This window comes from Bufo gargarizans, chromosome 4, assembly GCF_014858855.1.
Source record: "Bufo gargarizans isolate SCDJY-AF-19 chromosome 4, ASM1485885v1, whole genome shotgun sequence".
In the NCBI taxonomy this organism is placed as follows: domain Eukaryota; kingdom Metazoa; phylum Chordata; class Amphibia; order Anura; family Bufonidae; genus Bufo; species Bufo gargarizans.
In genome coordinates, this window is record NC_058083.1 from 362,251,832 (window position 1) to 362,266,183 (window position 14,352).

Here is a 14,352-nt window from a genome sequence, read left to right on the forward strand (position 1 = left end):
CTGTCAATCACATTACTGAGGGCACAGCCATTTCAGAAAGAACAGAACCTGTTTTGTTGTAATGGCAACGCCCCGGTTGCTCCCATAGGCTAATTTGCATATATTGAAACATACATTTCTCTCAGTAATACAGGCACATATAAACGTGAGACCAACAGCGATGTCCTCAGCTGCCAACCTGAAATGACCCTGCTGAGGTGAGCCACACTTACATAAAACCGCAGCGCTCCTGTACTGCAATAAAGTTTCTGTGAAGATAAACCAGGCGTTCCCTCCTCTGAAGCCCCGCCCCCCATGAAGCTCCGCCCAGCTGTCTGCTGCCCTCCTGCTCTGTGCAGTTTGCTGTCTCAGTGTTGTTGTTGTCTCTCACCCGTCGTTCACGCGCCATCCGCTGTCATTATGGCGGCCGGGGCTTCAAACCGGCAATACCACATAGTGGTCTTCGGGGCTTCTGGCTTCACAGGGCAGTTCGTTGTGGAGGAAGTGGCCCGGGCAGCTGATAGGGAAGACTTCAGGGGCCAAGAGCTCCGCTGGGCTGTAGCTGGCCGGAGCCAGAAGAAGCTGGAGGAAGTGCTGAGCTGGGCGGCCGAGAGACTGGGTGAGTGCGGGGACATGGGGGCATAGCTGGAGGAAGCAAGGACATAGCTGGAGGAACCCTTTTCTGCTGGAGATGGATGTGAACGGAGTTCTGAAACCCCATCCACTTTCAATGGATTTTGTGGCAGAATCCGCATTGAAATCCAGCTCAGTTGTGACTTGTGTGAACATAGGCTTTATCCTGTGCCCCTAGGATCGTGCATTAGGCGCCCACCAAACAACTTCTGAAAGACATTGTGCCCCTCTAGAGCGATGGGCAGAAGAACCTACCTCAGCAAAGGTTTAAAGGGGAACTCCAGATTTTGTGGGGGTGTCTGTCTATTATCTGTCAGGCTGGGACATCTCCGCTATAAGATGAGGTGAGCCTTGCCTGGCGCCTCTCCTCAGACTGCTCCTGTCACTTCTCTTGGAGAGGATAGATCAGAAGAGCCAGTTCTCATCAGGATTTCCCCTGACTACAGAGTGGATCCGTGGATCCTGTGGATGGTATGTAGGGGGCGTTCCAACCATCCTGGCACAGGGAACGTCCGGCCTGTGCCCTTCCTATGGCATGAATCATGCTCAGACTATAGGAACATTTATAGGGGAGACGAGTGGGTAGAGTAGCTGACAGCTTCTCAGTCCTTGCAGACAAGGCACCTACCCATTGATTTAAATGTGGATGTTCACACATCAGTGTAAAAATCACAGGAGCATGCTCTACTTTGGTCTGTGAAGCCGACCAAACACCCCAAGTCTATTGGTCCATAAAGCCACTGACCACGGATGCACCACGGACCATTGCTAGGAGATGCTCTGGAAATGTATTTTCAGCCTAGTAGTGTCTGTGGAACACGGATGACACACAGAGGGGAAATAAAAACCACACACGGACCAAACACCGATCCTTCACGGACATCTTTACGGATATCAAACAGACACGGAAATGTGAATGATACCATAGGCCCAGTACTGGCAGTGCCACGTGAGCAAAGCCTGTACGGCAGAGTTTTTCTCTAGAAGCAATGATGTTACAGGGGAAAATCTCTCCAGTGCCTCATGGTAAAGATACCAACCATGAAAATGAATGTGAGCCATTAGGTCATATTGCTGTATGCATGTGGCCTCCTAGTTATGGGCAGCTTTCCACTCAGTCCTGTAGAAGACTCATAACTAGGGTTGAGCGAACCCAAACTGTAAAGTTCCGGTTCGTACCGAACTTTAGGATTTTTGGACCCCAAACATTTCAGTAAAAGTTCGGGTTTCGGTGTTCGGCGCTCTCTTGGCGCTTTTTGGCGCTAAGAGTCACGTAGCGCTGCACATCACTCTGCTGTTACAAGTGTAGGGAGAGGATGCTGCTGGACTTGTAATTTCAGGGAGAGAATAGGAGAGAATCTAACTCAGCGATCTACAAAGAAATAGTTGTGTGGGTGCAGGACACAATCGTTTTACCCTGCCCTGAGCCCATTGACCCCCCAAAAAATTACTTTTATCCGTCTGTTAGTTGGGTGGCGGTGGCCATTTTATGCAAGCTCAGTGCACCAGCACTGTATCTGAGCTTTTGGGACATTGTAAATCACCATTTCTTTGGGCAGTCTACATATCTGGATTAGGCCTCATGCACACGACAGTATTTTTTCACGGTCCGCAAAAACGGGGTCCGTAGGTCCGTGATCCGTGACCGTTTTTTCGTCCGTGGGTCTTCCTTGATTTTTGGAGGATCCACGGACATGAAAAAAAAAGTTGTTTTGGTGTCCGCCTGGCCGTGCAGAGCCAAACGGATCCGTCCTGAATTACAATGCAAGTCAATGGGGACGGATCCGTTTGACGTTGACACAATATGGTGCCATTTCAAACGGATCCGTCCCCATTGACTTTCAATGTAAAGTCTGGAGTTCTTTTATACCATCGGATCGGAGTTTGGAGCAGACCCCCCCCCCCCCTGTTTTTAACTCATTGGTGGCCAGTGCGGCCGCCCCCCCCTCCCTCCCCTGTAGTTAACTCATTGGTGTCCAGTGGGCCCCCCTCCCTCCCCTGTAATTAACTCATTGGTGTCCAGTGGGCCCCCCTCCCTCCCCTGTAATTAACTCATTGGTGTCCAGTGGGCCCCCCTCCCTCCCCTGTAGTTAACTCATTGGTGTCCAGTGGGCCCCCCCTTCCTCCCTTGTAGTTAACTCATTGGTGTCCAGTGGGTCCCCCCTTCCTCCCCTGTAGTTAACTCATTGGTGTCCAGTGGGCCCCCCCCCCCCCCTGTAGTTAACTCATTGGTGTCCAGTGGGCCCCCCCTCCCTCCCCTGTAGTTAACTCATTGGTGTCCAGTGGGCCCCCCCTCCCTCCCCTGTAGTTAACTCATTGGTGTCCAGTGGGCCCCCCCCTCCCTCCCCTGTAGTTAACTCATTGGTGTCCAGTGGGCCCCCCTCCCTCCCCTGTAGTTAACTCATTGGTTCTAGTGGCCCCCCTCCCTCCGCTGTAGATAACTCGTTGGTGGCCAGTGGGCCCTCTCCCCTCCCTCCCCCTCCTAATTAAAATCGCCCCCCCCCTATCAATGGTGGCAGTGGAGAGAACCGATCGGAGTCCCAGTGTAATCGCTGGGGCTCCGATCGGTAACCATGGCAACCGGGGCACTACTGCAGTCCCGGTTGCCATGGTTGCTTAGCAATTTGTAGAAGCTTCATACTTACCAGCGAGCTACGATGTCTGTGACCGGCCGGGAGCTCCTCCTACTGGTAAGGCCCCATGCACACGGCCGTGAAACACGGCCGTGTGCATGGGGCCTAAGTGAAAGGTCTGTGCGGCGCATTGCCTATAGCACAGACCTGTCACTTACCAGTAGGAGGAGCTCCCGGCCGGTCACAGACATCGCTGCTCGCAGGTAAGTATGAAGCTTCTACAAATTGCTAAGTAACCATGGCAACCGGGACTGCAGTAGCGTCCCGGTTGCCATGGTTACCGATCGGAGCCCCAGCGATTACACTGGGACTCCGATCGGTACTCTCCACTGCCACCAATGAAAGGGGGGGGTGATTTTAATTAGGAGGGGGAGGGAGGGGAGAGGGCCCACTGGCCACCAATGAGTTATCTACAGCGGAGGGAGGTGGGGCCCACTGGCCACCAATGAGTTAACTACAGGGGAGGGAGGGGGGTCCCACTGGACACCAATGATTTAACTACAGGGGAGGGAGGGGGGGCCCACTGGACACCAATGAGTTAACTACAGGGGAGGGAGGGGGGCCCACTGGACACCAATGAGTTAACTACAGGGGAGGGAGGGGGGGGCGGCTGCACTGGCCACCAATGAGTTAAAAACAGGGGGAGGGGTCTGCTCCCTGCTGCCTGGCAGCACCTGCCAGGCAGCAGGGGGCAGTCATGTACACAGTTTTTCTGTATATTCTAACCTGAAGCGTCCCCATCACCATGGGAACACCTCTGTGTTAGAATATACTGTCGGATCTGAGTTTTCACGAAGTGAAAACTCACCTCTGAAAAAGCTTTTATGCAGACGGATCTTCGGATCCGTCTGTATGAAAGTAACCTACGGCCACGGATCACGGACACGGATGCCAATCTTGTGTGCATCCGTGTTCTTTCACGGACCCATTGACTTGAATGGGTCCGTGAACCGTTGTCCGTCAAAAAAATAGGACAGGTCATATTTTTTTGATGGACAGGAAACACGGATCACGGTCTCGGCTGCAAAACGGTGCATTTTCCGATTTTCGACAGACCCATTAAAAGTCAATGGGTCCGCGAAAAAAAACGGAAAAAGGCACTACGGCCACGGATGCACACAACGGTCGTGTGCATGAGGCCTAAGTCAGTGTGCAATTTAAGGTAGAAATACACAATCATTTTCTGGGGTTTTAAAAACACACTTTTTTGCCAAAAAACTGTATTTTCCTGATCTGCAAGTGTTAAATTCAAGTTTAATATATACAGCTTTCATATTCTGTTACCAAAAAAACACTTTTGGGCAGTCTACAACATCTGGATTAGTCAGTGTGCAATTTAAGCTAGAAATACCCCCATCATTTTCTGGGGTTTTAAAGGGCTTCTGTCACCCCACTAAACATTTTTTTTTTTTTTTTTTTTTTTTTTTGTGTACTTATAATCCCTATACTGCGATTTAGCCATACATAATGTGATTAATCATTTTGGTTCAGTAGATTTAGCTAAAAACGTACTTTTATAATAAGTAAATTACCTGTCTACCAGCAAGTAGGGCGGCTACTTGCTTGTAGCAGCCGCATCCTCCTATCATAATGATGCCCCCTCTGCATGTTGATTGACAGGGCCAGCGAACGGGAACGTTTTCTGCTGGCCCTGCCTGTTTGCATTCAAAATCTGGCGCCTGCGCCGTGGCCGTACCAGTCTTCAATCGGCGCAGGCATACTGAGAGACGGACGCTCGCCTGGCCACTCCATCCTCAATGAGCCTGCATCGGGTGTAGATGTGACGTCATCGGCGCAGGCGCATTGAGGATAGTACGGCCGAGCCAGCGGCCGCCTCTCAGTGCGCCTGCGCCGATTGATGACAGATACGGCCGCGGCGCAGGCGCCAGATTTTTAATGCAAACAGGCAGGGCCAGCAGAGAACGATCCCGTAAATATGATCTGTTATATGGCTGGCCTGCTCCTCTGCTGGTTCTTTTTGTCGGTTGGATCCAGCAGAGGAGCAGGCTACACAGTGAGTACACCAACACTACATACTAGCCCCAGATCACCCCCCTGAACCCCAATTAACCCTTTGATCACCCCTGTCAATCACTAGTGAAAGGAAAAAAGTAATCAGTGTAAACTGTCCCTTTTTTTTTTCACTGGTATTGACCGTTAGGTTTTAGGTATAGTTTAGGCCCCTTGGTTACGTAGTTTAGGGATCGGTTAGCGCCCAGCCCACCGCACCGCAGTCACTGATTCGCTGATTAGCGTATCGCTAATCAGCATTTGTACTTTTATAGTATCTGGAAGTGATCAAAACTGATCACGGTCAGATCTATAATTGTATTAGTGTCACTTTAGTTCTCCCTCCACCCAAAACGCAGTGTTTGCCCGATCAGGCCTGATCGGTCGCCCACACGTGCGTTCGCCCACACCCGCCCCACCGCAGTGATCACTGCACATTCACTTTACACGCGCTGCGGCGATAAAAAAATCAGTTTTGAATTTTTTTATCAACCGCAGCGGCCTCCGGTACTTCGCTAGCCTCCCCTTTGTAAGACAGGCTTGCATTTTTTTCTTGGGTAGTCTCAGGGAATACCCCTAAATTTAGTTGCCCAAATGTCGAACAGGGGGTATTCTTCTGAAGAGGCCTACAGGCTTCTGACCCAGTCGGATGAGGAATGGGAACCCTCATCTGATGAATCTAGCGGGTCAGAATACGAACCTGTAGAAAGCAGTGGCTCTCTGACCCAAAGTTCTGACGAGGAGGCTCAAGTCCCTGATAGCACCAGGCGTACCCGGCCCCGTGTCGCTAGACCACAGGTTGCGCAGGATCCGCTTCAAGAGCAGCAGAGTGGGGCTGCTGCTGTCGGATTACGTGGTGAGGCATACACCAGCAGCGCAGCCCTCCCTGCACCTAGTACCAGCACTGCCGTACAACCTGGTGAAGTGGCGAGCACCAGAAGGGCAGTTGAAGCTGGTATAGTGGCACGAGCAGTAGTGACCCCGTCGCAGCCACCGCAAAGACGTGCCCGTAGAGCCCCTAGAATCCCTGAGGTGCTGGCAAACCCTGATTGGCAGTCCCCAACTTCAGCCGCACCTGTAGTTTTCCCTTTCACTGCCCAGTCTGGAGTTCGGGTTGAGACAGCTCAGATCGGTTCGGCCCTGGGATTTTTTGAGCTGTTCTTGACTGCGGAGCTCTTAGACATAGTTGTGGCTGAAACAAACAGGTATGCCACACAATTTATAACCGCCAACCCGGGAAGCTATTATGCCCAGCCTTTCCGGTGGAAACCAGTTCAAGTTTCCGAAATTAAAACTTTTCTGGGCCTCCTCCTCAACATGGGTCTAACTAAAAAGCATGAATTGCGGTCATATTGGTCCACGAACCCAATTCATCACATGCCCATGTTCTCTGCTGCTATGTCCAGGGCACATTTTGAGGCCATCCTGCACTTCAGCGACAACACCGCCTCCCGTCCCAGAGGCCACCCTGCTTTTGACCGGCTCCACAAAATTCGGCCCCTCATAGACCATTTCAACCTGAAATTTGCAGATTTGTATACCCCAGAGCAAAACATCTGCGTAGACGAGTCCCTGATACATTTTACCGGGCGCCTTGGCTTCAAACAATACATCCAAAGCAAGCGCGCCCGGTATGGGGTCAAATTGTATAAGCTCTGTGAAAGGGCCACAGGCTATACCCACAAATTTCGGATCTATGAGGGAAAAGATCAGACCCTGGAGCCGATCGGTTGCTCTGACTACCTGGGAAGCAGTGGGAAGACAGTCTGGGACTTGGTGTCACCCTTATTTGGCAAGGGGTACCATCTTAATGTGGACAATTTTTACACAAGTGTGGCCCTCTTTAGGCATTTGTTTCTAGAACGGATTGGCGCCTGTGGCACCGTGCAAACTAGTCACGCGGGCTTCCCCCAACGGCTCGTTACCACCCGTCTTGCAAGGGGGCAGAGGGCCGCACTGTGTAAAGAAGAACTGCTCGCGGTGAAATGGAGAGACAAGCGTGACGTTTACATGCTCTCCTCCATTCACGCAGACACGACAATACAAATTGAGCGAGCAACCCGTGTCATTGAAAAGCCCCTCTCAGTCCACGACTATAACCTTCACATGGGAGGGGTGGACTTCAATCACCAGATGTTGTCTCCGTATTTAGTTTCCCGCAGAACCAGATGCTGGTATAAGAAGGTGTCTGTATATTTAATTCAATTAGCTCTGTATAATAGTTTTGTTCTCTACAGTAAGGCTGGGAGAACTGGATCCTTCCTCAAATTTCAGGAAGAGCTCATCGAGAGCCTCCTGTACCCAGGAGATTCCGTGCCCCCATCCACCAGTGTAGTTAGCCGTCTACACGAGCGACATTTCCCCAATGTCGTTCCTGGTACCTCAACCCAACCGTCACCCCGAAAAAGATGTTGTATCTTTAGCAGGAGTGGAATAAGGTGTGACACCCGCTATTTCTGTCCTGACTGTCCTGACCACCCTGACCTATACTTTGGAGAGTGTTTCCAGAAGTACCACTCACAGGTACACTATTAGCATAGGGATCATCTCACCAGGACAGGCACACAGGGCTATTAGGGCCCATTCACTCACACAGCTGCTGCAAACGTCTCCTTTCACCTGGGACAAAGTGCATAACGCACTTCGCCACATCTTTGGGCGCTTTGCGCTTTGCACATTGACCCATGGGGAAGGAGAGGTTTGTTCTATAAAGGTAAAAAAAAACAAAAAAAACACCAGTAAGCAAAAAGGTTGAGTTCAAAAAGTTAAAGTTTATATATTCTGTTCCAAAGTTAATAAAATTTATTGCGTTGTGGCCTGTTTTTTTTTTTTTTACCTTCCAGGTGGACCAACCGATCGACTAGCTGCAGCACTGATGTACATTCTGACAGAAGCATTGCGCTGCTGTCAGATTACACGAAAGTCGGTGTATGCGGTGCTGCAAGACGAGATTTCTCCTCTGCAGTAACAGATACGTTTGCCAAGGCATACGAGCTGAGGAGGAGGTGGCGTTCCTATGCTTTGGCAAACACTTTGTATATGAAAAAAAAAAAAAGTCCTGGCAATGATTTATTCATCCGCATCGATTGATGTGAATGGAGAAATCTGGTTTGCCAGGGCATATGAGCTAAGTGGGTATGGATGTTGGGCGGAGCTCCTATGTCCTGGCAGACGCCTTTCCCCTCCATTTTTTTTTTTGGGCAGAGATTTTTTCATCCACATTGATCGATGCGAATGAAGAAATCTGTGCCGTTCATTTTTTTTCTTTCAGCCTAGAGGCTGAACGGAAAAAAAAATCTCATTACCTGTATGCTCAATATAAGGAGAATAGCAGAAACTCCTGCTGGCCATACATGTAATGATTGCGGAGACCCTCAAATGCCAGGGCAGTACGAACACCCCACAACTGACCCCATTTTGGAAAGAAGACACCCCAAGGTATTTGCTGAGGGGCATATTGAGTCCATGAAAGATTTAAATTTTGGTCCTAAGTTAGCGGAAAGTGAGATTTTGTGAGAAAAAACAAAAAAAAAAATCAATTTCCGCTAACTTATGCCAAAAAAAAAAAAATTAGATGAACTTGCCAGGCCCCTCATTGAATACCTTGGGGTGTCTTCTTTCCAAAGTGGGGTCACATGTGGGGTATTTATACTGCCCTGGCTTTTTAGGGGCCCTAAAGCGTGAGAAGAAGTCTGGGATCCAAATGTCTAAAAATGCCCTCCTAAAAGGAATTTGGGCACCTTTGCGCATCTAGGCTGCAAAAAAGTGTGACACATCTGGTATCGCCGTACTCAGGAGAAGTTGGGGAGTTCCTAGAATTTTTTATTTTTTGTCGCAAGTTAGTGGAATATGAGACTTTGTAAGGAAAAAAGAGAAAAAAAAATCATCATTTTCCGCTAACTTGTGACAAAAAAAAAATATTTGAGGAACTCGCAGTGCCCCTCACGGAATACCTTGGGGTGTCTTCTTTCCAAAATGGGGTCACTTGTGGCGTAGTTATACTGCCCTGGCAATTTAGGGGCCCAAATGTGTGAGAAGTACCTTACAATCAAAATGTGTAAAAAATGGCCTGCGAAACCCGAAAGGTATTTGGGCACCTTTGCGCATCTAGGCTGCAAAAAAGTGTCACACATGTGGTATCGCCGTACTCAGGAGAAGTTGGGGAATGTGTTTTGGGTTGTCATTTTACATATACCCATGCTGGGTGAGATAAATATCTTGGTCACATGCCAACTTTGTATAAAAAAATTGGAAAAGTTGTCTTTTCAAACTTCTTCTCACACATCTGGGCCCCTAGAATGCCAGGGCAGTATAACTACCCCACAAGTGACCCCATTTTGGAAAGAAGACACCCCAAGGTATTTTGTGATGGGCATAGTAAGTTCATGGAAGTTTTTATTTTTTGTCACAAGTTAGCGGAATATGAGACTTTGTAAGAAAAAGAAAAAGAAAAATCATCATTTTCCGCTAACTTGTGACAAAAAATAAAAAATTCTAGGAACTCGCCATGCCCCTCACGGAATACCTTGGGGTGTCTTCTTTCCAAAATGGGGTCACCTGTGGCGTAGTTATACTGCCCTGGCATTCTAGGGGCCCAAATGCGTGGTAAGTAGTTTGCAATCAAAATGTGTAAAAAATGGCCGGTTAAATCCTAAAGGTGCTCTTTGGAATGTGTGCCCCTTTGCCCACCTAGGCTGCAGAAAAGTGTCACACATCTGGTATCGCCGTACTCAGGAGAAGTTGGGGATCGTGTTTTGGGGTGTCATTTTACATATACCCATGCTGGGTGAGAGAAATATCTTGGCAAAAGACAACTTTTCCCATTTTTTTATACAAAGTTGGCATTTGACCAATATATTTCTCTCACCCAGCATGGGTATATGTAAAATGACACCCCAAAACACATTCCCCAACTTCTCCTGAGTACGGCGATACCAGATGTGTAACACTTTTTTGCAGCCTAGGTGGGCAAAGGGGCACACATTCCAAAGTGCACCTTTCTGGTTTCGCAGGCCATTTTTTACACATTTTGATTGCAAGGTACTTCTCACACATTTGGGCCCCTAAATTGCCAGGGCAGTATAACTACGCCACAAGTGACCCCATTTTGGAAAGAAGACACCCCAAGGTATCCAATGAGGGGCCTGGCAAGTTCATAGAATTTATTTTTTTTTTGCATAAGTTAGCGGAAATTGATATTTTTTTTTTCTCACAAAGTCTCACTTTCCGCTAACTTAGGACAAAAATTTAAATCTTTCATGGACTCAATATGCCCCTCAGCAAATACCTTGGGGTGTCTTCTTTCCAAAATGGGGTCAGTTGTGGGGTGTTTGTACTGCCCTGGCATTTGAGGGTCTCCGCAATCATTACATGTATGGCCAGCATTAGGAGTTTCTGCTATTCTCCTTATATTGAGCATACAGGTAATGAGTTTTTTTTTCCGTTCAGCCTCTGGGCTGAAAGAAAAAAATGAACGGCACAGATTTCTTCATTCGCATCGATCAATGTGGATGTAAAAATCTCTGCCAAAAAAAAAAAATGGAGGGGAAAGGCGTCTGCCAGGACATAGGAGCTCCGCCCTACATCCATACCCACTTAGCTCGTATGCCCTGGCAAACCAGATTTCTCCATTCACATCAATCGATGTGGATGAATAAATCATTGCCTGGATTTTTTATTTTTTTTTATATATACAAAGTGTTTGCCAAAGCATAGGAACGCCGCCTCCTCCTCAGCTCGTGTGCCTTGGCAAACGTATCTGTTACTGCAGAGTAGAAATCTCGTCTTGCAGCGCCGCATACACCGACTTGCGTGTAATCTGACAGCAGCGCAATGCTTCTGTCAGAATGCACATCAGTGCTGCAGCTAATCGATCGGTTGGTCCACCTGGAAGGTAAAAAAAAAAAAAAAAAGAAAGAAAAAACCAGGCCGCAACGCAATAATTTTATTAACTTTGGAACAGAATATATAAACTTTAACTTTTTTAACTGAACATTAACCTTTTTGTTTACTGGTGTTTTTTTGTTTGTTTTTTTACCTTTATAGAACAAACCTCTCCTTCCCCATGGGTCAATGTGCAAAGCGCAAATCGCCCAAAGATGTGGCGAAGTGCGTTATGCACTTTGTCCCATGTGAAAGGAGACGTTTGCAGCAGCTGTGTGAGTGAATGGGCCCTAATAGCCCTGTGTGCCTGTCCTGGTGAGATGATCCCTATGCTAATAGTGTACCTGTGAGTGGTACTTCTGGAAACACTCTCCAAAGCATAGGTCAGGGTGGTCAGGACAGAAATAGCGGGTGTCACGCCTTATTCCACTCCTGCTACAGACACGACATCATCTTTTTCGGGGTGACGGTTAGGTTGAGGTACCAGGAACGACATTGGGGAAATGTCGCTCGTGTAGACGGCTAACTACACTGGTGGATGGGGCCACGGAACCTCATGGGTACAGGAGGTTCTCGATGATCTCTTCCTGAAATTTGAGGAAGGATCCAGTTCTCCCAGCCTTACTGTAGAGAACAAAACTATTATACAGAGCCAATTGAATTAAATATACAGACACCTTCTTATACCAGCGTCTGGTTCTGCGGGAAACTAAATACGGAGACATCTGGTCATTGAAGTCCACCCCTCCCATGTGAAGGTTATAGTCGTGGACTGAGAGGGGCTTTTCAATGACACGGGTTGCTCGCTCAATTTGTATTGTCGTGTCTGCGTGAATGGAGGAGAGCATGTAAACGTCACGCTTGTCTCTCCATTTCACCGCGAGCAGTTCTTCTTTACACAGTGCGGCCCTCTGCCCCCTTGCAAGACGGGTGGTAACGAGCCGTTGGGGGAAGCCCACGCGACTAGTTCGCGCGGTACCACAGGCGCCAATCCGTTATAGAAACAAATGCCTAAAGAGGGCCACACTTGTGTAAAAATTGTCCACATAAAGATGGTACCCCTTGCCGAATAAGGGTGACACCAAGTCCCAAACTGTCTTCCCACTGCTCCCCAGGTAGTCAGGGCAACCGACCGGCTCCAGGGTCTGATCTTTTCCCTCATAGATCCGAAATTTGTGGGTATAGCCTGTGGCCCTTTCACAGAGCTTATACAATTTGACCCCATACCGGGCGCGCTTGCTTTGGATGTATTGTTTGAAGCCAAGGCGCCCGGTAAAATGTATCAGGGACTCGTCTACGCAGATGTTTTGCTCTGGGGTATACAAATCTGCAAATTTCAGGTTGAAATGGTCTATGAGGGGCTGAATTTTGTGGAGCCGGTCAAAAGCAGGGTGGCCTCTGGGACGGGAGGCGGTGTTGTCACTAAAGTGCAGGAAACGCAGGATGGCCTCAAAACGTGCCCTGGACATAGCAGCAGAGAACATGGGCATGTGATGAATCGGGTTCGTGGACCAATATGACCACAATTCATGCTTTTTTGTCAGGCCCATGTTGAGGAGGAGGCCCAGAAAAGTTTTAATTTCGGAAACTTGGACTGGTTTCCACCGGAAAGGCTGGGCATAAAAGCTTCCCGGGTTAGCGGTGATAAATTGTGTGGCATACCTGTTTGTTTCGGCCACAACTATGTCTAAGAGCTCCGCAGTCAAGAACAGCTCAAAAAATCCCAGGGCCGAACCGATCTGAGCTGTCTCAACCCGAACTCCAGACTGGGCAGTGAAAGGGAAAACTACAGGTGCGGCTGAAGTTGGGGACTGCCAATCAGGGTTTGCCAGCACCTCAGGGATTCTAGGGGCTCTACGGGCACGTCTTTGCGGTGGCTGTGACGGGGTCACTACTGCACGTGCCACCGTACCAGCTTCAACCCCCCTTCTGGTGCTCGCTACTTCACCAGGTTGTACGGCAGTGCTGGTACTAGGTCCAGGGAGGGCTGGGCTGCTGGTGTATGCCTCACCACGTAATCCGACAGCACCAGCCCCACTCTGCTGCTCTTGAAGCGGATCCTGCGCAACCTGTGGTCTAGCGTCATGGGGCCGGGTACGCCTGGTGGTATCAGGGACCTCAGCCTCCTCGTCCGAACTTTGGGTCAGAGAACCACTGCTTTCTACAGGTTCGTATTCTGACCCACTGGATTCATCAGATGAGGGTTCCCACTCCTCATCCGACTGGGTCAGAAGCCTGTAGGCCTCTTCAGAGGAATACCCCCTGTTTGACATTTTGGGCAACTAAATTTAGGGGTATTCCCTGAGACTACCCAAGAAAAAAAAGTCTGTCTTACAAAGGGGAGGCTAGCGAAGTACCGGAGGCCGCTGCGGTTGATAAAAAATATCAAAACAGATTTTTTTATCGCCGCAGTGCGTGTAAAGTGATTGTGCAGTGATAAAAAAAAAACTGTGGGGCGGGCGTGGGTGAACGCACATGTGGGCGACCGATCAGGCCTGATCGGGCAAACACTGCGTTTTGGGTGGAGGGCGAACTAAAGTGACACTAATACAATTATAGATCTGACCGTGATCAGTTTTGATCACTTCCAGATACTATAAAAGTACAAATGCTGATTAGCGATACGCTAATCAGCGAATAACGGACTGCGGTGCGGTGGGCTGGGCGCTAACTGATCGCTAACTACCTTACCAAGGGGCCTAAACTATACCTAAAACCTAACGGTCAATACCAGTGAAAAAAAAAAGTGACAGTTTACACTGGGTGATCAAAAGTGACCAAGGGGTGATCAAAGGGTTAATTGGGGTTCAGGGGGGTGATCTGGGGCTAAAGTGTGCTGTTTGGTGTACTCACTGTGTAGCCTGCTCCTCTGCTGGATCCAACCGACGAAAAGAACCAGCAGAGTAGCAGGCAGCCATATAACAGATCTAGGGCTGCAGCTAACGATTATTTGAATAATCGATTAGTTGCCGATTAATTTCTACGATTAATCGGGAAAAACGACAAAATTACAAAACAGAGAGGTTTATATGATCTTACTTGAAAAATGATGCTCAAAGGCCATATTAAAACAAATTGTGGACGACACTATTATGGGGGATCTGTGGACGACACTATTATGGGGGATCTGTGGACGACACTATTATGGGGGATCTGTGGATGGCGTAGTTATGGAGAGGGGGATCTGTGGACGGCGCAGTTATGGAGCGGGGGA

General features: G+C 48.7%; 1 protein-coding gene across 1 annotated transcript in view; it reads left to right on the top strand.

Annotated features, from left to right (window-relative positions):
• Window positions 1–318: 318 nt before the first annotated feature.
• LOC122933724 (saccharopine dehydrogenase-like oxidoreductase) overlaps window positions 319–14,352 on the top strand; it is a 136,069-nt gene continuing 122,035 nt past the window's right edge. The window contains exon 1 of the mRNA XM_044288695.1: window positions 319–598. Within this exon, the coding sequence (XP_044144630.1) occupies window positions 400–598 (199 nt within the window). The 5' untranslated portion in view covers window positions 319–399. The remainder of the gene's footprint in view (window positions 599–14,352) is intronic.